General features: G+C 37.2%; 1 protein-coding gene across 1 annotated transcript in view; it reads left to right on the top strand.

The window, feature by feature from the left end:
• Nucleotides 1-25,307, top strand: part of LOC123249362 (phosphofructokinase, platelet) — an 87,282-nt gene that overhangs the window by 43,562 nt on the left and 18,413 nt on the right. Inside the window, exons 8-16 of the mRNA XM_044678365.1 lie at nt 821-916; nt 3,937-4,029; nt 4,837-4,962; nt 6,758-6,822; nt 9,367-9,436; nt 13,027-13,173; nt 13,460-13,530; nt 15,807-15,894; nt 16,935-17,087. Coding sequence (XP_044534300.1) covers nt 821-916; nt 3,937-4,029; nt 4,837-4,962; nt 6,758-6,822; nt 9,367-9,436; nt 13,027-13,173; nt 13,460-13,530; nt 15,807-15,894; nt 16,935-17,087 — 909 coding nt within the window. The remainder of the gene's footprint in view (nt 1-820; nt 917-3,936; nt 4,030-4,836; nt 4,963-6,757; nt 6,823-9,366; nt 9,437-13,026; nt 13,174-13,459; nt 13,531-15,806; nt 15,895-16,934; nt 17,088-25,307) is intronic.

Raw genomic sequence — 25,307 nt, 5'->3', positions numbered from 1 at the left:
CGGAAGAATCCACATCATGTTTGGGAAATAGAAAGTGGTCCAGTTTGGCAGGGCCAGGGATGCATATGTGGATAGGCAAATAAAGCAGGAAAAGCAGACAGATGCCCCTGATCACAATGCTAAGAAGTTTGGTGGGCAGTGGGGGATCCACTTAAATGTCTTTTTTAGCATCAAGATGATAACGGAGATATCTTAAAGGAGAATTAATCTGGGAGGAGTATGTAGGCTGAATTGGAGAAGGGGAAACTAGAGGTGGGGAGAGGAGCAAGGAAACTTTTTTAGAGTCTAAGTGAGAAGTAATAAAGTCTTGAGTAAAGGTGAGATCAGTAGGAATAGAAAAGAAATGATGGTTGCTGGAAAAATTTTGGAGAAAATAGCTTTAGGTAAATGATTTAAGATGGAGAGCAAATAGAGGAAAGATAACTGGGTGAGTGGGAGAATGTTGGTACCCTTCTGCAATATTCTCTGCAAAAAAAAAAACACAATAGAGAAAACAACTTGAGAAAAGGACAATGAGGTCCTCATCATCTTCAGTGTGTCTCCTATCCTAGAAACTTTTTATATCTTTTCTAATCACAAAAATTTCTCACACCCTCAATGTAAATAGAATGGTGCTAAAGGAAATAGGCAAGTGACTTTGGTTATTTTCTAGAGTCCAAAAGGAGGCTGGAGGAGGCAAAAGAGGAGCTAACTCTTTTAGCAGGAGGGAGGTTGATTGAATATGGATTGGAAAGGTGGAGCTTTTCCCCTACAACAGAGAAATGGACACTTCTCTTTGATTCAGGTCTTTGAAAAATACTTTTTTTTTCTTTTCCCATAGAACCGTGCTCATAAGAAGAGGCTGAACATCATAATTGTGGCAGAAGGGGCAATTGATTCCCAAAATCAACCTATTACTTCAGAAAAGATTAAGAATGTAAGTTGTCAGGGACAGCTGGGTGGCTCAGTGGATTGAGAGCCAGGCCCAGAGACAGGAGGTCCTGGTTTCAAATCCGGCCTCAGACACATCCTAGCTGTGTGACCCTGGGCAAGTCACTTAACCTCCATTGCCTAGCCCTTACCGCTCTTCTGCCTTGGAACCAATATACAGTATTGATTCTAAGACAGAAGATAAGGATTTAAAAATTTAAAAAAAAAGTCAGTTGTCTGCTTTTACTGTAATGCTTCTGAAAATTACAACTACAGATAGTTATTTTTGTACACCCTCACAAAAATAGTGCTTTCCATGGGTGGTAAGAAGCATCTAATTTGTAACTGTAGAATGCATGTTAAGATGAATGGTAGGAGAGGAAGCTAGGTGGTTCAGTGGATAGAGCCCCAGGTCCATCTGGAATCAGGAGCACCTGGGTTCAAATCTGGCCTCAGATACTTCTTAGCTGTGTGACCCTGGACAAGGCACTTAACCCCTTGACTAGTACTTACCCCTCTTCTGTCTTGGAAATGATACCTAGTATTGGAAATGATACCTAGTATCAATTTTAAAACAGAAGATAAAGGTTTAAAAAAAGAAGAAAGTTAAGTACTCAATGAGTAAAAATTTTTTCCCTTTAAATTAGAATTTTTACATGAGGAATGAGGACAGATTTTAAAAACAGAAACTATTCTTTTTGAAGCGTCCAATCACTTAATTTTATTTTGTCTTAGCCTCCCCACTGCCTAGCCTAGTGCCTGCCGTGTAGAGAAAGGGATGTGGATGATTGCTGACATTTATGTAGCTCTTTCAGGTTTACAAATCATTTTCATTTTCATCTCATTTGGTCCTGACAGCTCTGTGAGGTGACCTCATTTTACAGATGAGGACCTGGCCTATGATTTCATTGGGCTACGGAACTTCCAGATGAGAGACCTGCGTCTCTCAGTACTGATTACCTCCTTCTCTGCATCTCACAGCATGAATATTGCCCAGATCGTAAGATCTAGGCGATTCACATCAATGTACCCAAAGCCACACGATGAGTATTTGTCAGGGACAAAATCAGGGCTTGTTGGGTAGAACAGGATGGCTGGTTTCTGTCCCGCTGGAACGCTTTGGTGTCCTCTCCTGCTTGGTTACCTTCCAGCCTAGAGAACCAACTCAGAGGCTTGTCTGGGAATAAAGCCATCTTGAGTTTATTAAAAGTGAATCACCATGTTATTTGCAATTCTGAGGAAGGAACAGAACAGGAGGCTTTTTGTTGGGCTGCCCTGGCGAGTACCGGCATCTATCAGTACAAACATGCCTCCCCAGAGGCTTCCCAGTTCATCCCGCAGGATTGCTGTTATTACGGGGCTTCCCGAAGGATGCCGTCATTGAGAAGTCAGAGGAACTCTTGGAGGTGTTTAACACTGTAGGACAGGATGAAGCACACGGGAGGACCTGGGCTTCTGCCTCCAAACTACCGTCACTGCTAAAGCGGGTTATGTCTGCATTCTTATTGTTAGCGATAGAAGCAATCAACAGGGATTACTGAATACAAGTCTTTTTTTTTTTTTTAACTTTTACCTTCTGTTTTAGAGTCACCACTAATTATCCGTTCCTGAGGCAGAAGAGAAAAAAAGCTTAGGCAGTTGGGTCAAGTGACTTGTCCAGGGTCAGAAAGCCTTGCTCCCAATCTTCTGAGCCACCTGGCTGCTCTCTACCTTTATACTTTTGTCATAGAGTGAGTTGCGATCCCCAAAAGCTAGGATCGTTGGGTTTATCAAACACTAGATTGCTAAGGTCTTTTAGCCCCCATATATCGTGTATCTAATCTACTCCATTCATCCCCCACTATATTTCTTAACCATCCCATACCTTTACTTTTAACATGCATTCTGGTGTTATAAATTGGTCTTACTCTTATTAACATAAGCATTCTAAATTAAGAGGACGTTTGCCAATATTTCCAGGAAATAATATTTGATTCTAACTTCAGACTCACTCAGAAAGAATATCTTGCTACATAAAACTCAAAAACATTTTAAAAGCTATTTTTTAAAAAAACTTACAGGCTGTTAGCACTAAAAAGAACCCAGGGCAGAATTAGTCTAGTCCAGTGATGGGCAAACTACGGCTGTGGGCCAGATTGCTGAAATGTTCTATCCAGTCTGGTGACATTATTCCTAATCTGACGAATACAAGGAGTAGGATACAATACAATGAAACTTCAAAAGAGTTGCCTTAGAAACAGACTGACAGATGAGCATTTCCTTTCCTTTGGCCCCCTCTTTAAAAAGTTTGCCCATCACTGGTCTAGTCCCTTCCTTTTACAATCTAGGAAACTGGAATCAGGTGCTTTGTGCAAGGTTGCGCGTCTAGTTGGGAGCAGATTTTAGGAGTTAGATTTGAGGTCTCCTCACTTAGGGTACAGTAATCTTCCTGTCGTGCTATGCTGCCACATAAACAAATATAGATCTGTGATTTCATCAGCGTCCTTAATCTTGATGATAAGTTCTGTAGCACTGATTGAGGGCCGTGGAGATGAAGTAACTGACTTGCTCAAATTCACATAGCTAATAAGTGTCAAAGGCAGGAATTTAAGCCTGTCTTCCTGATTCCAAGCCTAATCCTCAATAACATACTATCTCATACATAGCTTTAAAAATGCCAGGCAATTTACATGATTAGAAAAAATTCTCAAAGCCTCTTAAGTTACATTTGAATTAGTAATACTTCAATATACATTGTCAAACTGTTTTCTTTATATTACTATTATTTTTACCCTTTTTTTGGCAAAAAATAAATTCAAGAGCAATTATGAATAGATTTTTAGTTTAATAGCCATTTTCAGAGGAGAGAAACTGGAGGTTTTAACTTTCTCTGATTATATCCTGATTAAAAAAAAGAGTTAAAAAACCATACATTTTCTTCAGCAAAGATATAAAGTGGTCTATACTAAGTATTCCTCATATATTATTCATATAGAAATACACAATTCCCTGTTGCCATCTTGTTTGATGTAATGAATTTCTCTGTAGCTTGTAGTTGATGAGCTGGGATTTGATACTCGTGTGACTATCCTTGGGCATGTCCAAAGAGGAGGAACCCCTTCTGCTTTCGACAGGATTTTGGTAAGTTTATAGGAGTAGCTACTCTTTTTATTTGGCATTTCTCCAAGCAAAGAGTTTATTTTGGGACAAAGGAACTAGACCATAACTTATTAAATAGTAGATAACCTGAGGATAAATTCACCAATAGGGCTATTTGGTAAAATGCAGAATAACCCATTTCTGGGCAGGTTTAGGAGCCCTGTCATCCGAGACATTAATGGCCACTTGTGTTTGTTTTAAAGCCAGTTTAAGAAAAGTAAACCGGACCCTCGCTAAAGAGTACTAAGGGGCCTTCTGACTTATTACCATGGTAGCCTTGGCCCCACAAGAAAAGAACTCAGAAGGCAGAACCACAATGGGATAGCTAAAGGTACTGACTTGATCATGGATGAAAGGTAGGGCAAGAGAATAAAAGAAATTGTCTAGATTGAGGATTCATGGTTTTATGCACTTGCTAGGTTCTTCTCAGTGTTAGGAATCCTGAAGGAGCCTAACCTTCCTTGCTAAAAGTGAAACAGGCAGGTTTTAAAGAGAGGAGTTAAAGGCTATTAATATCAATATCTAATTTTCTCCTTTATTAAAAAAAAGAACCTTCAAAAATTAAAGGAGATCTAGTAGGAATGTGGGCAACTATCCAGATATTTTATATCAGGAATAAGTACCTATGATCTTTTTATTCATGGAGACATCCAGAACCCATATCCTGAGAAAAGTAAGGGTTTGAGATTGTAGACCTCTTCAGAGAAGGTAACAATTGTCTTTTCCCAGATAAAAGCCTTTTTTTAATATGATGTCATGGGGTTTCATGTCATAACATTTCATCTCCAGGCTAGTCGCACAGGTGTGGAAGCAGTATTGGCCCTTCTTGACGCTAAACCAGAAACCCCAGCATGTGTTGTGTCTTTGTCTGGAAACCACGTCGTGCGTCTGCCCCTGATGGACTGTGTAAAAATGGTGAGTTCTTGGAATGGAACCAGTTAGTAGTTCTAGTTAAGTGATGGGAGTAAGAAGGTGATGGATGATAACTGATGTCTGTTAATGACAGTCTGAGAGCTTTTCTGCCTTGTCCTTCAATGAATGAACAAAAAGCAAACTGAAATCTCTGAAATCATAATTGGTGGTCTAAAGGATTATATAGAGTAACAGCAGTTTAACAGTGAAACACAGCTAGATTCCAAGTAGTATGAATAATTAGTCTTGTAAAAGAGTCACTTATATTTGAAATTATTCTCTTCAAAGTTATAAAATTATCAAAAATAGGATATTTGGTTCCTTGGAAATTTACAATGTGAATTCAAATAATGCATCCACTTCATTATTCATATTAATCAGGGACTACCTTTTTTATTATTCTTTTGTGAAACTAGAGACAAATATTATTTTATAATTTAAGATTTTTCATGTATGTCTTGATACTTTTTAATAGCCTCGTCTAAATTAGCTGTTTTTTTCTTTTCTTTTAAGTGAGTCCTCCCTTGGCATCTGGGTTTCCAAGTAGATGAGTCAGTAATGATTTAAGGAGCACCAGTTCTCTACTAGGTACTCAGAGAATACAAAAGAAGAATAGAAGGGTTCTGCCCTCAAGGGCTTTAGAGTATTGCTGGGATGATGGGACATGCACACACAAAACAATTAGAGTACAGCATGAAGCAGTGTATAATTAGGTACAAAATTATGTGGTATGGAATCACAAAGGAAAGGAGACATCTGAATGGTAACACGTCTCATAGTCAGTGAATATTTGTAGCAGTCCACCCAAAGCTATCCAGATCTGTTAAGTGAGTTTGTGAATCAATAAATGGAGGAATCCATGGTCTTAACAACATGGATGCTCTCTGCTAATCCATACTCCACAACCTTTCCATCCCTCCTCATCTGGTACAACTCTTGTCCCTGTCCTTCCATAAAAAGCGTGGCACAGTACCTTTCACATATCAACTCTGAATTAATGTTGAATAGGACTGAATAGAGCTATTTCCCTGGGAAATTAGTGGCTTAAAATTATTGACATTGAAATTCAAGGAGCACCTTGGGCTCATTGAAAGCACTGCAATCTAGCCAGCAGTCCTCCCCCTTTTAAATCTTGGACCCATGTTCTGACCATCCACATTTAAATGACCAACATACTGCTCCCTCAGGGGCCAAGGCAGCCAAATGACAGTGGTAGTAATGCTGCCTCACCTTTGTAGAGAACTCGATATTTTTCAGAATCTTTACAAGTTAGATAAAGTAGCATTGGCGTTGCATTAGGGATTGTCATGACTATACTTTGTATATAAATATTAATTCCAGCTTTTCAGATTATTGTCATCTCCCTTTATTCTCAGCAATTTTGTGAGATGGACAGGGTAGGCAGTACTATTATTATTTAACACAAGGGAAACTGAGGCTCAGAACTCAAAGGTGACACAAGGCATATACAATTTGCCCAAACATTGTTCTTTTAGGTGATGGAAAGAGAAAGGAGGGCATCTTAGAGGAGGGAGAAAAAAAAGATACCTTGTACTTTGAAAATGGAGATACAATTCTTTCAGTCCTAAATTAATGTTGTTATTTAAGGAACATCATTAAATTATCAGGTTTGCTTTGTTTAGCACTCTAAAGTATTAGGAAAAAAAAATGAAACAGAAGTAGCACCCAAGTCTTCTTACTTAGTGACTTTAGTCCTGGCACTCTATCCAATGTACCACCTTAGGAAATGTCTTAGACTTTGATGTTTTTTAAACTTGCTTTCATTGTTTTGTTTTAGACTCAGGCTGTTCAAAAGGCAATGGATAAAAAGGATTTTAAGAGGGCAGCGAGACTGCGAGGAAGGTGAGTTGAATTGGAGAGATTTCAGAAGAGCCAAATGTTGTGTCTTGCTTGGGCTGTCAGGGAGATGTGTGCACTTACAAACTCATTCTTAATGTTTCCCATGGTTATTCCTGTGAATTTACATGAGATTCACATGGCTATGCTTTGAAATTGGTATTGGAAGGGAAAAACTATTATTATTTTAAAAAATCCTTACCTTCCAGCCTAAAACTAATACTGTGTATTAGTTTCAAGGCAGAGGATCAGTAAGGCCTTGGCTAAGGGGTTAAATGAGTTGCCCTCAGTATTGCACAGCCTGTAAGTGTCTGAGGCAATATTTGAACCCAAGATCTCCTATCTCTTGTCTGGACTCTTCCACCTAACTGCTCCTGGCCAATGACTTTCTGTACAATGACTACTTAAAGTATGTGATGGAAATTTCTCAAACTATGTTTTACAGAAAAATATGATAATTATGTAGTAATTATATTGTAGGGCTTTAGAAATTGAATGGAAAATTAGCAAATAATGAAAAGTATTCTAAGACTTGAGAGATGCCATGTGAAAGAAAGGTTCTTCTTGAATTCAGGTTGGGGATCTAGTACAGCAAGGGTGAAGGATTAGAAGGAATCAAATTTTTCTTCATTTTTATTTTTAATTTTAATTTTAATTTTTAATATTTTCCCATAGTTACATGTTTCATGTTCTTTCTCTCTTCCCCAAACCCCCCTTAGCCAATGCACAATTCCACTGGGTTTTACTTGTATCACTGATTAAGACCTAATTCCATATTATTGATAGTTGGACTAGAGTTATTGTTTAGTATCTACATCCCCAATATTATCCTCATCAGCCCATGTGTTCAAGCAGTTGTTTTTCTTCTGTGTTTCTCCTCCCACAGTTATTTCTCTGAATGTGGCTAGTTTTCTTTCTCATAAGTCCCTCAGCCTTGCTCTGGATTCTTGCATTGCTGCTAGTAGAGAAGTCTGTTAAGTTTGTTTGTACCACAGTGTATCAGTCTCTGTGTACAATGTTCTCCTGGATCTGCTTCTTTCACTCTGCATCACTTCCTGGAGGTCATTCCAGTTCACATGGAATTCCTCCAGTTCGTTATTCCTTTGAGCATAATAATATTCCATCACCAACTGATACCACAATTTATTTAGTCTTCCCCCAATAAAAGGACATTCCCTCATTTTACAATTTTTTTGTCACCACAAAGAGAGGGGCTATAAATATTTTTGTGCAAGTCTTTTTCCTTTTTATCTCTTTGGAGTATAAACCAAGCAGTGCTATGGCTGGATCAAAAGGCAGATAGTCTTTTAAAGCCCTTTTGAGCATAGTTCCAAATTGCCATCCAGAATGGTTGGATCAATAGATTTTTCTTCAACAAAGAGCATTGATTGGATTTATGAGTCACAAGGAACGAATTATGAGGGATGGAAACAAGGGCACACTTAGTAAGAAGGGAAATGAGGGGAGGAGGAGGGAATGGATAATACTGTTGAAATATTGAAGAGAGTTGAGAGTTAGAGAGAGAGTTTAGATAGTCTCCATCTCAGAGAAGCTGACTGCACCCTAAATTATCTGCTGTGACTATGAGAGTGGGAAGGGTGGGATTTATATTGGGGGTTTGATCAAAAGAAAGCAACTTAGAAAGTCCAAAAGGGTAATGAGGTAGGAAATAAATGCTGAGTAAAAGAGAAGGAAATCTGAAATAACAGTCTTGCTAAGTTTATATCTCATAAATTTATTGTGGGTGAAATAAATTTGATGTTAGTAATTAGAGCAGTCTAAAAATGAAATGTGTTGGCTTATTAGGTAGTGAGTTCCTCATTAATGGAAGGGTTCCAGCAGAGATTAGGTCACTGTTTGTCAAGGATTTTGGAAATGTGACTCTTGATTGATTATGGATGGGATAGATGGGACTTTGAAACAACTGACTTCAGGGACTTCCTCTAAATGGAAGGAAGGCAGCCTGACCCAACAAGGCCCCTAAAAATGTTTCTAGGTCTGTAAGACTGACTTGAAGATATTTTCCTATATATTTTTTACCCTGACAAAGTTGTCTGTTCATTCCCTCATTCTGATCACATAATATTTTGACAGAATTTTTGCAATGAACAGTCACCACAACCATCACTACTAAAAAATAAAACCCAGACACCATCTCATTATTTTTTGCTATTATGAAGGGATGGTCAGAGGAGAAAGAAGGAGATGAGTATTAATTTTCGTGATATTGTGTGCCAGGCACTGTGCTGGTACTTCAAAAATATTATCTCATTTGATGTTCACAACAACCCTGGAAGGTACATAGCTCTTAATATACTCTTTTTATAATTGAGGAAACTGAAGTAAACAGATTGAGTGACTTGCCCAAGGTCACAGAGTTTGGGACTGGAACTCAAGGCTTCCCAATTCCATGTCCAATGCTCTATGCACTGAACCACCTAATGATGAAGATATTCTGTGGTTGAAAAATCCTTAGCATGATCTGTAAGGTAGGTCTGTTTTCTTTCAAGCATTATAAAATGACAATAAAAAATTCTTCATCACTTTTAGGAGCTTTGAAAACAGCTTAAGAACCTACAAACTGCTTTCTCAGAAAGAAACAACAGCAGAGACTCCAAAGGTAGGTGGTCTGTGAGAACCAGGGCCAAGAGTCAGGACTATGAAGTTCAGGGGAGTATGAGATTAAGTAGATGAAGTAGTTGGCTAGAAACTATAATGTGAATGGGAATTCACTCTGTGAATGTGAGATTATGAGGAAAGTGTCATTAATTCCAGGAAATTGGGTTCCCTCTTTTCAACAACTTTTTGTAGAGAAGAAATACCTAATAAATAATAATATAATATAAACAATCTATTTTAGATGTGTATTTATATGTGCATGTGCAAGAGAGAGAGAGAGAGAATAAATATGTTGTATATTTGCTGAAGCTACTCCTTGAGTTTTTGGTGTTTTTTTTTAAGCCTACAGGTATTCTTTACCTGGGATTGATGATATTTTATAATTTTGTTAACTTTCAAGTCAAGCCAACAACCATTTATTAAGTAGCTACTACTAATTATTATTATTTACTAAATGTTGTCTACTACTGCTCCTATCTTATTTCTCATTTGAATTTCCATACTCAGGAAGCTAAATGGTTACTATAAATGGAAAATACAGTATGCTACCAAATGACATTCTTTTATGTCTTCTTAACATTCTTTTATTTATTTATTTATTTGCACATTTATTAATATTCATTTTTAACATGGTTACATGATTCATGCTCCTACTTTCCCCTTCATCCCCTGAGCTCCCCCCCCCCCCCCATGGCTGATGCACATTTCCACTGGTTTTAACATGTGTCATTGATCAAGACCTATTTCCAAATTGTTGTTAGTTGCATTGGTGTGGTCGTTTCTACTCTACATCCCCAATCATGTCCACCTCAACCCATGTTTTCAAGCAGTTGTTTTTCTTCTGTTTCCACTCCTGTAGTTCTTCCTCTGAATGTGACTAGCTTTCTTTACCATAAATCCTTCAGAATTGTCCTGGGTCATTGCATTGCTGCTAGTACAGAAGTCCATTACATTCTATTTTACCACAGTGTATCAGTCTCTGTGTACAGTGTTCTTCTGGCTCTGCTCCTTTCGCTCTGCATCAGTTCCTGGAGGTCTTTCCAGTTCACATGGAATTCCTCCAGTTTATTATTCCTTTGAGCACAATAGTATTCCATCACCAGCATATACCACAATTTGTTCAGCCATTCTCCAATTGAAGGACATCCCCTCCTTTTCCAGTTTTTTGCCACCACAAAAAGCGTAGCTATAAATATTTTCCTACAAGTCTGTTTATCTATAATCTCTTTGGCTGGATCAAAGGGCAGGCATTCTTTGATAGCCCTTTGAGCATAGTTCCAAATTGCCAGCCAGAATGGCTGGATCAGTTCACAGCTCCACTAGCAATGCATTAATGTCCCAATTTTGCCACATCCCCTCCAGCATTCATTACTCTCCCCTTCTTTCATTTTAGCCAATCTGCTAGGTGTGAGGTGATACCTCTCTTCTTAACATTCTAAGACATACCCTCTCCCACTCCCTCCCACTATAAGTTTCCAAAGCTCAATCCATGAACAAAGCCTGAAAATAACACAACATTGGATGTGCATTAAGACTTCTGGGTCATAGAAGTGACCCACTTTTCTGGAATTTAAAAGACACTGAATATCAAAAGAATTTCTAGAATCTATGGGTAATTAATTATTCTTAGAATTATTCTTGAGTGGTAGAATCTATCTAATGGATACTTATAGAAACAGCAACATATAATAAGTGCTACTTATTAAGAATATAAAATTATTATTTGTTATGAATTAATGGGGCACAGTAGAGTGCTAGGCCTGGAGCCAGGAAATCTCATCTCAGACACTTACTATGTGAACTTGAAATGAGGATAATAATAGCACCTACTTCTCAAGGTTGTCGTGAAGATCAAACGAGATAATATTTATAAAATTCTTAGCACAGTGCCTGGCACAAAATCGACTTTTGAAAATGCTTGTTTTCTTTCTTAGAAATCAAAATCCTTGCTGTTCTTATTTGGTTGCAGAATTAAGCCAAATTGAGGACAGTGGTGTGAGATGTACAAAATCAGTTTGGTGGTTTAATTTGTATTATGGTATATGTAAGCATTCATTAACTATATGCACACATAAGAAGTGTTAGTGTATATATATATATATGTGTGTGTGTGTGTGTGTGTGTGTGTGTGTATAAATCATAGTTCTTTCTGCATATCAAAAGTCAGACGGAGATACACAGTCAATAGGCTTAATTTATCAGGCATTTTTGATTTTTAGAAACACAAATCTGATTCTATCAAAAATGGATGATTTGAAGAGAACCTCTTCTCTAAGACCATTTTGAAGAGTGAACGAATGCTTCCAGATTCTTAATAACAGGAAATTTTTATGATCTTTGCTGATAAACGTTCATGAATATTGAGTGTTTTCATTTCAGCTATATTTAATCATACTGTTGAATCTCCCAGAATATACATGAATCTGAAATTGGTTAATGATACTGATGATACATTTTGACAGATAAAGTTTCTGGAGGGTGTTGTGAGGAAGATTAATTTAGTATTAGTGTTGGACCTAGCAGGAAGGGCTGGAGGATTCCAAGATGGAATGAAGGAGCAGGAATTGATCAAGATATAACTTTTTTGCTAATATTTACAAATACATTTTTAAAGTTGTAATATCAAATTATCATAGCTATATTGATGGCATTATAATGGATGCCAGGCCTTGTTTTAAAGCATGACTCAGTGATAACTGAATCATATGGTACTATAATTGTTTCATGCTGAATGTCATGGGACTTATGACTATGCAAATCTTGCCAAGACAATAAGAGAAGATAAGAAATAGCCTAAAAGATAAATATGGCTTTATATCTGAATCCTGAACAAATACTTTTTTCTGCTTCTGTTGTAATATTGGGACATCTTGGATACTTTGCTTATTAGCTTGATGACTCATCTATGACTATTCTGTGACTATATGCTGAGAAACTTTTCAAGATCCATCTATTTCCAGCTCTTTGTGTTTGCAGAATTTTCCCCATGGCAAATGGCAATATTAGCCAAGTGCTGTTGCATGGATTAAAGAAAGCACTATTGTCAAGGTCTTTCCTGATTCTTAAATGACAATTTAAAAGAACCATTTTATGATGTAGGTAAGAAAGAACTCCAGCTAAACTTTTTTCCTTTAAGTTGCACACCATCTCCTCATATAAAAATAAAACAAAAACAAAAACAAAAACAAATAAACTGATGGTTGTTGCCCCAACTGAGGTTGGCCAGGGTTGAGAATACTAATGTATTCTGAAAAGTGTTCCTTCAGAAAACCAATGGAAGTGGACAGAGAGGTCCATTGACATAGTAATTAGAGTTAGATAACTGAGTCTAATTGGTATTCTCTTGTAGCTATCAGTCAAGATTTTTCTGAACCTCGTATAAAGTTGGCAGATTCTGCCAGTCATTTTCCCCCAAGCTTGTTATGTCACTCCCACTGATTTCAGCAAGGTCAGCCAAAGCTTTTTTTCTCTACAGCACAACTAAGTTCTCTACCCCATCTCCACCCCTCAACCCCCCCAAAAAGCACTCTGTTGTGGTATTGTGCTGTTCTTGAAACAGTTGGTAACCTGATTTCTTTTTCTCTTTTGCAGAGCCATTTTAACGTGGCTGTTATGAATGTGGGTGCTCCTGCCGCAGGGATGAATGCTGCCATCCGTTCAGCAGTGAGAGTGGGCATCACTGAGGGTCATAAAATGTTTGTTGTCAGTAATGGCTTTGAAGGATTGTCTAAAGGTGAGGTAAGAACTCTCATGGGTTCATTTTCCATTTCTGTGAAGATGTCTATTAAACGTAGGAGCTCTGATCTCCTTCTCGATGAGTCATTCTCTGTCATCAAATGCATTCGCCCTACATACAGCACTGGCACCTCAAATTGGACATATCCCAAACTGAAGTCTTTCCTCTCAACCTCTGGGCAGCACCATCCTCTCAGTTACCCAAGTTTTAAACCTTCATGTCCATCCTGGGTCATCTAATTTCATTACCTGGAGATTGATTGATTGATCGATTGATTTTATATTTTAGATAAAAGAATTCAATTGGACATGTGTTAGAGGCTGGACTGGCCAAGGAGGATCCATTCTTGGCACAAAACGGTAATTTTCCCATTTTGGCTCTTTCTGATTCCACATTGAAGAAGTTAGGTATTCAGATCCTGTTGTTAAAATGAACACATCTTATTTGAGCAATGTCTATTCCCTATCCATAAATGTCTTTGGGAGAAACCACTGAATTGGCTATTGTCTCTTCCTTGATGAAGTATCAGCAGTTGTACTCTCCTGTTGCTTTTAGTTATTCATGCCTGAGGAGTGTTTTGCCATCCACCATCCTTTACTCATAAAGGATATTAACAAACTCAAGTATTTATGCAAGACAAAGTAGAAAAAAATATTTGCAACTATACCTTCCTTCTTTGAGAGGCCCACTTTCTAAGCATTTAAGATGTAAGGCAATAATAAATATCTCTTTGGCTTTTTAAAATGAAGCAAAATTGTTTCATTAAAGTTGAAGTATGTTGCCACTTTGGTCAGCAGCATCTGTGGATTTTTAAAAGAGTATTAAATGCGGTAATAACATTGACTGGCATACACAGTGACAAAACAAATGAGACTATCTGCCATTCTTGGCCAGGTGTGTATGGAAATATGAGCCAGGTTTCAAAGTAGTTACCTGAGTGACCCAAAAAGAGCTCTGTCTTGAATTAATGGAAACCCCCCATTTACCCATTATAGATTCATTTGTTTTCTGTGTAATAACAGCTAGGTCCAAATTGATGAGTATAATGAAATGTTCTGAAGTTGTACCATGCATCTGAATTCATACTATTCAAAATTAAAATTATGTAAACTAGGAGAAATGATTCCAGACCAGTGGAAATATGTATTGTGAATTTACTTTGGGGATTTCATTATTCTCATTAATCAGAACCTAACCATACATCTTCTCCTTAGTGAGCATTCCTGCCTCCACCAATATGTGAATAGCCAATTTCAAAAGGTTAAGAGTACAAAGGATTAAGAAGGCACTAGAATATCTTGATGGTGCCTCAGGATTGCCATTATGAATATCATTTATTTATAAAATAATGTGAATGTAATGAAGAAACAATATTATAGCTATTGAAATAGTCTAGCTCTTTGGATTATGAATAAAAGAGTTTATCAGAAAAGGAGAATGGTCTCATCCCTTTGCTTTAGCCTCCAAATGTCTTTTCAGTGTAGTATAATTCCAACTGCAGTCTTTACCTGGCCTCCATGTTTTTCTTTGGCTCTGTGCAGTGAATGTCACAAAGCTGTGATGCCTCTTTTTTTTTTTTTTTTAATTTAAACCCTTACCTTCCGTCTTGGAGTCAATACTGTGTATTGGCTCCAAGGCAGAAGAGTGGTGAGGGTAGGCAATGGGGGTCAAGTGACTTGCCCAGGGTCACACAGCTGGGAAGTGTCTGAGGCCAGATTTGAACCTAGGACCCTCCTGTCTCTAGGCCTGGTTCTCAATCCACTGAGCTACCCAGCTGCCCCCTGTGATGCCTCTTAAAGAGCCTGTTTTGTTGATGTTTTAGTTTGGACTTTCAATAATCCCAAAGAATTTGACAACCTCATTTCTCAGGACCTAGTGTTCTACTTAGAAGTGATTTCAACTGGCAGTTGTGGACAAGTCCTGACAGTAGCTTTGAATATGTTAAAAATAGAAATCAATATTCAAATGAAATTTTGAGGTGTTGCAATGTGCCCTGTGTTCTTTAATGTAAGCTGGCATAACTTTTGTGGTCCTATCTGCCCCACTTACTTGCAGTGACAAGTCCTACTATTCTATTCCATGAGCATAAAAGGAACCTTGACATTTTCTTGTGACACACATGTGGTCTAAACATTATCCATCTGGCCTCCATTAGGATAATGATTTTTTAAATAGATGAACCTCCATGAAGGGAAAAGCAAATATAAGTAAGTTGTAATTTACTTGTAAGTTCAATATGGGAAACTCAGGATATTCAGGTCCACTTAGAGAAAAATTGCCTGATTCATCTGGATAATATTTTATCATTTCTTTTCGAAAACCCAATTCTATAGTCCTTGCTTTCTTTCTGGGATAACTTTTTAAGGGTGCTATAATGCATCTGTTTGCTAACATTTTGGAATGCTGAATTTGGGGTGGGATGGGATCTATTCTATTTTTTATTGAAACTATAACATTAGTTTGAGGTGGCAAGGGGAGATAGGAGATGCTGAAGTCATATTCATCACTGATTAAACATTAAAGTGATCACGTGCTTATTTTATGTATATTAGCACATGATCACTTTAATGTTTAATCAGTTTTTCCAAGATTCTTACAAGGCTTTGACCTCACTTCTTGGTTTAACTATTTTTAGTACTCTCCCTGGAATGTTTTTGGAGCAGATTGCTGAACAGATACGTACTCATAAAATCAACGCTCTTTTGGTTGTCGGTGGATTTGAGGTACATTATTCTGTTTTACTATTCACTTGCTAGTTGGCTTGTCTAGTCCTAAGTGTTGCCATTTGAGTCCTCTTCAAGCATGCATAATACTGTCTTTGAAGTCCTTTGGGAGTTGATCATACAATTTCACACATAAAAATCATACAATTAAATTTCCCATCCCAGTGGGATGTGATGACAAAAGACAGTGTTTGATCCAGTGGGATCTGGGAGCCCACTGAGGTGAGTGGATAATATTTTAAATTGTGTAGATCATAAAGTGAGCAATGCCAAGCCTATCTAGAGGGACTTTTATCCATATCCATAGAGCTGAAGGGGAAGGAGGGTTCATCAAACATGGACGATACCACAGATTTCATTTGAGAAAGTTTTGCTAGATATGGCAACAATTTTCCAAGACTTCTGAAATTCCAAACTTGCCATGCAAGAAACTTGCAGGTTTATCTGCCTGGTTACAGGAAAGAAAACTAGAAGGTTGGAATTCTAATCTCTGGAACCTTTGTGGTAACTCATGTGTTTAGTTAATTCTAATGTATTTTTTAAACCTTTAGAAGCCTACTCTTTCTTTGCATTATTTATTTAATCAGAAATCCACTGATCATTATCAAAGGTAAAGAGTCTTAAAAAATCCATCCATTAACATATATTGGAGTCTAGCCCTCCTTAAGAAGCTTAATTAAATGAGTATTTCCCCCCTGGTTAATGGTTAACTTATAGGGAAAAATGTAAGAAAACTACTGGAGTATTGAAGTGTTTTGAGAAGAAATTTTAATCCTTTTAAATGGGAGATGAGGATGGATAGGTGGTGGTTCTGTCATTATTCCTTTAAAAAAATGCTCTTCCTGTTTTAGGTTTCTAATGCATTTTATGTTGTTTTTTTTAGTAATTCCTGCTATCCCAATGTGTGACTTGTGTGCTGTGGCAGAGGTGGCTCTCCTTGTGGCGCTTCCATGCCCTTCCATGTTTCAATGATGTCCACTCTTTTTTTCCTCCCCCTATTCTTCCTAATTCTTGTACTGTGCCTGTACCTCACCCAATAGGCCTACCTGGGATTGCTGGAACTGTCAGCTGCCCGTGAGAAATATAAGGAATTCTGTATTCCAATGGTTATGGTTCCTGCTACTGTATCCAACAATATACCGGGTTCCGATTTCAGCATTGGTGCAGACACTGCTCTGAACACTATCACCGACGTAAGTCTGTGCATGTGTATGCAATCTTCAGGCTAACGCTAATGACAAAATTGGAGGCACCTCTGTTTTATTTACCAGTACCCTGGAAATGGTCTGCTTGAGCTATTTGGGTCCTTCTATTGACAAATGCATCTTGGTATTTTGGGGGTTTTTTCTCCCTAAAAGCTGACTTTCTGTCTTAGAATCAATACTATATATTGTTTCTAAGGTAGGAGAGAGGTAAGGGCTAGGCAGTGGGGGTTAAGTGACTTGCCCAAGTCTTTGTCACACATCTTTGACATTAGACTGATTTCTAGTACTGGTAAATAAAAGGTGGGGATTTCCCCCCAAAAAACTAAAACCCAAATTTCAGCACATAAGTAATTCTAGGTTCATGCTACTTGCTTTTCTGTTCTTTATAATATTTCCACACTGATCTAACTTTAGATCTTCAGGCAATATCCATGACTGAAATTCCTTTTCAATACACTTAACCTTATTAAAGTCTTCTAATTGGGAATTTCCTCTATTGCTCTGCTAATATCTATCCAAACCACTAATCATAACCCACAATTTACTCTTATTCATTCTTTCTTGCTATCTGCTCAAGGTGTGAATGGTGTTTCTCTATGCATTACTTGCAATAGAATCAAACTGAAGTACTTAATAAATTGTGCTTATAAACCTAGACAAAGTGGGAATACGTTGTGAATTTGAAGTTAAAGTCATTTAAAGTTAATGAGATTTTTCTTCACAGCAATCCAAAAGCTAATATGTATTTCTAGTATGTGAGAAATACAGCTTTGAAATGTAACGGAAAAAATATAAAAGAAAATTGAGATTTGACAGTCTTTAAAGTTGAATATTAGTACCATCAATCATCAGCTTATATTATGGTGCAGACTTTGTGTCATGGACCTCTTCAGTAGTTTGGTGATGCCTATGGTCCCTTCCTCAGAAGAATATTTTAAACTTGTAAGAGAATATATATAGAATTACAAATGAAACCAAAGGTTAATGAAAATAAAGATGTATTTATTTTCTCATCCAACTTTAGAGACTGCTCACCCCCCATCCTGAAATCCGTCCATAGCCCCTTTGGGACCCATGCTTGATGCCCATGCTGGAAAGTTATCTTTTACACAGAAATGTGGGGTGGGATTTGGACAAACCCCAAACCATGTAACTTAGCGCTAGACTAAATTTCTAATGCTAGAACTAGAGACCAGATAAGAAGATTTGACAAGATCGTTGTAAACAACCAAAACAATATCAACAACAAAAATGCGTTTGTCTTCATCTTGGATCAATAGTGTTTTAGCAAGAGCATATTGTAGTTCTTGCTGTAAGGAGGAAATCACACAGTATTCCCAAGAAGGAGACTAAGAAGCCAATTTACATTGGAGATTTAAAATGACTACTAATCCTGTCTCCTTTTGTAGTCCTCTATGTTCTACTAAGGGACAGATAGGCATGGGGTCTGAAGTTAGGAAAACTCATCTTTTGAGTTCAAATTTAGTCTCCAATACTTACTCGTTGTGTGATCCAGAGCAAGTCACATGACCCTGCTTGCCTCAGTTTTCTTGTCTGTAAAGTGAGCTGGAGAAGAATATGGCAAACCACTTCAGTATCTTTGCCAAGAAGCCCTCAAATGAGTCACAAAGAGTTGGACATGACTAAAACAACTGAACAATGATTTTCTACTCAGCTCCTATGAATAAAAATCCCAGTCCTTCCTCATGAAGAATCATCTCTTCTACTTTGGAGACAGTGAAGTATATTCTTTATAACTCAACTAGTAACTGAAAATTTTTTTTGTTTTAATATAATATTTATTTTTTTCACAATTATGTATAAATACTATTTTAAACATTCATTTTCTAAAATTTTGAGTTCCAAATTCTCTCCCTTCTTCTCCTTTTTTCCCGTCCTCCCTCCCTGAGATAGTAAGTAATTTGGTCTGTTTTATACAGTATGTGTGATCACGCACAAAACATATCCACATTGGTTATTTTGTGGAAGAAGATTCATTAAGAAAGAGAAGAAAATAAGGTTAAAAGAAAGTAAAAGTTGAAAAAAATAAAGGTAGAGAGGTAGCACTTTTCATCATGCCTCCTTTAGAATTATCTTAGATCATTGTATTGGTAAGAATAAGTCATTCATGGTTGATCATGGTACAGTACTGCTATTACTATGTACAATGTTCTGGTTCTGCTCACTTTACTTTGTATCAGTTCATGTAAATCTTTCCCCAGTACTTATATAGTCATCCTGCTTGTCATTTCTTATAACACAAGAGTAGAGTATTCCATTACAATCACAACCACAACTTGTTTGGGTATTCCCCAATTGATGGACATCCCCCTCAGTTTCCAATACTTTGTCACCAGAAAAAAAGAGCTGCTATAAACATTTTTATATAAACATATCTTTTCCCTTTAAAAAATCTCTTTGGAGTTTACATCTAGTATTGGTATTGCTGGATCAAAGGGAAAATACAGTTTTATAGCCACTTGGGCATAGTTCCAAATTGTTCTCCAGAACGGTTGGATCAGTTCACAACAGTGTCCCAATTTCCTCCACTTCTAATACTTGTCATTTTCCTTTTCTGTCATATTAGCCAATTTGATAGATGTGAGTTGGTACCCCAGAGATGTTTTAATATCCATTTCTCTAATCAATGGTGATTTAGAATATTTTTATATGACTATGGATAGCTTTCATTTATCAATTTGATTCAGTTCTCTGTATTTGAAAAATGAGACCTTTATCAGAGACTCTTACTGTAAAAAGTTTTTCCTAGATTGCTGTTTTGTTCTCTGGTAGCTGAATGTTAATGATGAATATTATGAGCACATGTACAGAGATTCCTGTTTACCAGCCTTTTTAAGAACCTCCATGAATTTATAGGATACACTACTGAAGATGGTAATGGGAACTGAGACACAATGGTTCAAAAACAACCCTATAAGGATAAGAGCAGCCAGCTGATCAATAAGCATTTATTAAGTGCCTACTATTTGTTAGGCAGTATTTTAGCTGGTTGTTTTTTATTATTGTTGTTGTGTGTTTTTTTGTTTTGTTTTGTTTTTGGATAATAGAATTAATTAGGCTATGGGAACATTGGAGTAACTTTTACATTTAAATATGGGTCCATTAACTGGTGACATTTTTTTCAAAAACTTTACCTTCTGTCTTAGAATCCATACTGAGAGTTGATTCTAAGGCAGAAGTGCAGTAAAGGATAGGCAGTTGGGGTTAAGTGATTGTCTCACATAGCTAAGAAACATCTGAGGTCACACTTGATCTCAGGTCTTTCTGACTCCAATCTTGGCACTCTATCCATTATGCTGTTGGATAGTGGTTGCCCTAATTGGTGACATTTTGAAAAATACTTTTAGAAGATGCAATATCTCTGTCTTACACATTAAAAGTTTCCTTTTAAAATTCAAACTTTTTGGTTCAAGTGAACTTTTTGAGGTGATGTCAGTTTTGGGGGATGTTTTGGAGTTTGAAAGTTTTAAGTGGCTTTTGTATGCCAATATGTGATTCTCTTCCTATCTATTATCTTACCTAATTACCTTTTCTAGAACTAATATGACTTAAGCTTTTTTGAAAAAAATTATTTTATTTCCCAATTCCCTGTAAATTTTTTAAATCCTTTTTAAAAGTTTGAGTTCCAAATTCTCTTAACTCCTTCTTATTCCCTTCCTCTCCCATCTCCTTAAGAACTCAAGCACTTTAATTTTGATAATACATGTGAAAGAAATCATGCCAAACATTTCCCTTTTAGGCATGTTTCAAAAATAAAATAAACAAAATATAACAATAAAAATAAAGTAAAATGAGTTTCTTTCATAAGAGAATTTCTGTACCTCATTTCCCATTTGGCTAATTTGTTTTTTAAGGTGTTATTTTCGCAAGTGTTTTGTGCCTCTTTTACCAAAATGTTAATTTTCTTTTCATAACTTTCTTCCTTTGCTTTCATTTCATTGCTGATTTTTATTCTACAACTCTTATTTGATTCTAGAAATAATATTTTAGCTCTTCTAGGAATTCTTGTTGGGCATGTGTACAATTCACATTTTTCTTTGAGGTTGTGCTCATAGCTTTTTTTTTTTTTTAAATTTCATTGTTTTCTTCTAAGTTTGTCTTGCTCTTTCCTTTTTAGTAGTTTTTTCTCACCAAGTTCCTTTTTTGTTTGCACTCCCTGCCCAACATTATTTCTTGATTAGGAACTTTATTTTAATGCTGAGTTCTTTTTATTGACATGGGTGGGGAGGGGCTCTGGTTCAAGTTTCAGGCTTTCTTGCTTTGCTGTTTTCAGAGCTAGTTCTGGGGTTATAGGAGTTTCAGATGAGGTCACTACTCTTTTAGTCTGTTCTCTGGTCCTTCCCAAAGAAGGGCCCTGATTCCTTGGGATTGAAATTTTACTCAGGGCCCCTCAAGGTCCCTGATTCCTTGGGGTCAGAGGTGATAACTTATCCTCAGGGCTTCTACTTCCTTTTGACCAAAAGTACTCTTCTCTGTCCTTGAACTGTGATCCAAAAATAGGTATAGGCAATGGTGTTGTCAAACTGTCTGGTCCTGTGTCCAGTGCTAGGACACTAATCTTTTTTCTGACTAGTTGCCAGATCCCTTTACAAGTCTAGCTTGAGAGCTCCCAAAGAGGCTGCTCTTTCTATTTTCACCACTTGGTTCCACCACTGGTATTTCAACCACATGGACTCTGGACCAGTCTCTTCTCCTGTGTCATGGATTTCTCTTCCCTCCTGTGCTGTCATAATCTAGAAGAACATCTCACTCTGATCTTTTGTTAGTTCTGCAAGTCCAGAATTCAATTTGAGTTATCATTTTAAAGTTGTTTGAAGGGAAATATTTGAAGAGTTAAACTGAATGTTTCTTTCCTCTGACATCTTTACTCTACCCCTGGAAGTCCACCCTGATTTTTTTTTTTAAACCCTTAACTTCTGTGTATTGGCTCCTTGGTGGAAGAGTGGTAAGGGTGGGCAGTGGGGGTCAAGTGACTTGCCCAGGGTGACACAGCTAGGAAGTGTCTGAGGCCAGATTTGAACCTAGGACCTCCCCTCTCTAGGCCTGACTCTAGATCCACTGAGCTACCCAGCTGCCCCCTCCATCCTGATTTTTAACTTCAACCTGCAGCTTAGGAACTGAGTGTGGTATCTCTGAGAAGCAATTATCTTACAAGGAGACTTGGGATTGAGTCACAACCCAAGGCAGCTTATACCCAATCATAAAATAATTTTCAAAACTAGAATTTAGAAATTCCCAGGGAATTTATGACTCCACTTTTACTTTTTTATCTGTTGCTGTAGTTTCCCTTTTTGTAAATGGGGAGTGGCAGCACATGCCTTTTACTTCAAAGAGATGAGTAAAGGATAATTAAGAATTTTTTAAATTTTGAACTTAAGAAACACTAAACAAAAAAATAAAACAAATGTTTAATCTATTTGTGTTTAACACAAGTTAACTTTTCATTGGTCAGAAATTTTGCCCATTTTTCAAACTAAAAGTAGCTTGCATAGTAGTTCCTGTGGAAAATAAGATTTTCTAGTATATGCATCATAAAGGCATAGATAGCAGAGTTTTTATAAATATTTGCCTTATAATACTTGAGAAAGATTAGGAAGTTCTTACAATGCTATAAGAGGTCCTTAATAGAAACATTTTTGCTGTACCAAATAACATTATTTTTCTGTAGTCAGAATACAATGACAGTACTTTGAATATATTAAATAGTGCTCCTGAATGTCACTGAAATTTTTGCTAGTAGCCAAAACTTATTTCAGACCTGAAAACATTCCTTTGGTAACTCGATCTCCTTTTTTAGCATACATAAATGAACATCTGGGGCTCCTTGGACATATTTAAAACATTTTCAATTGGTGTCATCAGCAAATTTAGTAAATATCCTCTACTAGCAACTGCTTATGGCAGAGTTTTGTCCTTTTCATAGGAGTTATAAGCCTTGAGTGACCTATACAGGTTCTAGCATGCCTTTGTAGTGAGACTATTTCATTCTCTAAGCATCCTCTTTGAAAATTTTCCTTTATTCCAGAACTCATAGAGGGGAAAAATTGAATGTGCAGCAATATAAAAATTACTAGTGGCTTTAAAGGGTTGATGAAAACATTTATTTTTTCACTTAAGGGCCAGCAAATGACAGGTTTGACAAGCCTAAGCAGACTTTTTATTTGCTTATTTGATGAAATCACTGTTAGAACTTTTTCAAAAAGCAGGGTATTTAAGGGTGTGGTTTCCTCCCTAATATCACTGTTGCATCTTGAGGAATGCAAAGGATGCTCACCCTTATATCAAAGAAGGAGGTACTGGAAGGTTCCAGGGGGTCTGAATCTGATACCTCTCATGGTATGGAAGTGACCTCAGAAGGCTATGTATGCCATTGAGGCACAAGCTCTGGTAGTTTTTCTTATGAGAGAAAGGCTCTGAGTATGCTCCAAGCAACAGAGGACCAACCCAACAAGATACTTCTGAAGAGCCTCATTACCAATAACCTGGCAACTTGTGATGAATTCTTTGGCCATGGCAACCTACAAAACAAAGAAGTCCATTCAAGCTGACCTCAATTTGCTTGATCGTTCTGTAATGAACTAAAAGAACATTGGTTTAGTTTCTTGGAAAATGTTATATATCCTCTGGAAAGTGAGAAAAGCTTATCCAATACTAGTCTATTTTCCATAGTAGGAAATCACAGAAAAACCCAAACCAAGTATACTTAATTTCATATTAAATTGATTTAATGAAGGCAATCATGGGGTAAATGCAGGAAGAGCAGTCAGGAAAGAAAAGTGTTAGTTCTTCCAGGAAAGAATATTTCAAACTGAAGATAGATTATATCCATTTATTTCTCCCTCGTGTTGATGCTGGTGGTGGTGAGGGAAGACTACTTATAGACAAACTATTAATGAAAACAGATTGATAGATAGAAAATGATTCAAACCATATATCTATGAGGGACTCATCCCTAACATTACCATAAGTAGTATAACTAACTTTTCATTAGCTAAATGCCTTTTTAGAAATTATTGAGGTGGGGGCAGCTGGGTGGCTCAGTGGATTGAGAGCCAGGCCTAGAAACGAGAGGTCCTGGGTTAAAATCTGGCCTTAGACACTTCCTAGCTGTGTGACCCTGGGCAAGTCATTTAACCTCCATTGCCTAGTGCTTACCATTCTTCTGCCTTGGAACTAATACACTGTATTGATTCTAAGATGGAAGGTAAAGGTTAAAAAAAAAAAGAAGGAAATTATGGAGGTACTAATCAACAGCTCACAAATATTAAGGGATAATTTTTTATAGCAAAAATTTTTTAAAAGTATGTTAGGATTCTGAAATGAATAACTGGGTTCATGAAAACCTTGGCAGGTAGGTTGTGCAGTGGTGGATAGAGTGCTTGCTGGGCCTGGAGTCAGGAAGATTCATCTTCCTGAAATCAATCTGGCCTCACACTTACTAGCTGTATAAATCTCAGAAAAGTCACTTAATGCTTGTTGCCTCTGTTCCTCATTTGTAAAATAAGCTGAAGGACCACACCAGTATCTGTGTCAAGAAAACCCCAAATAGGGTCACAAAGAGTGGGACATGACTGGAAATGACTCAACAACAACAAAAATAACCCACTCAAAATTCATACAGCATAGTTACCCAGAAAAGTTAGATTACCCAGAGGCAGAAAAAAAGAGAATTTCTGTAAGGAAGGGAGAAGGCTTCCTCTGGACAGCTTCAAAGAAGTAACCATGGAACTAATCCCAGAGAGAAGAGTATATGAGTAACTGGCCCAGAATATACAGGTAGGCTTGGTAAATGCACGTGCCTTTTTTCTTCCCCCCCCCCCCCAATTACTCCTACAAACAATTTTTAGCATCAAAAAAATTATTTGTGAAAAAAAAAAGGCCAAAAATAAACACACACACAAAGTAAAAAATTATGCTTCAATCTGCATGCAGATTCCATTAGTTCTTTCTCTGGAGGTGGATTATATTTTCCACCTCTTGTCTGTTGGAGTTGTCTTGGATCATTGTATTGGTGAGAATTGCTAAGTCATTCTTACTTGATCATCATACACTATTGCTATTGCTATTGCTGATTCTGCTCACTTCACTTTGCATCAGTTTATGTAAATCTTTCTAGTTTTTCTTTTCTTCCTCCCTCCCTCCCTTCCTTCCTTCTTTCCTCCCTCCCTCCCTCCCTCTCTCCCTTCA

This window comes from Gracilinanus agilis, chromosome 5 (genome assembly GCF_016433145.1).
Source record: "Gracilinanus agilis isolate LMUSP501 chromosome 5, AgileGrace, whole genome shotgun sequence".
NCBI lineage: Eukaryota > Metazoa > Chordata > Mammalia > Didelphimorphia > Didelphidae > Gracilinanus > Gracilinanus agilis.
The sequence above is the reverse complement of the archived record's forward strand: the minus strand, read 5'-3'. Positions and strand labels throughout refer to the sequence as shown.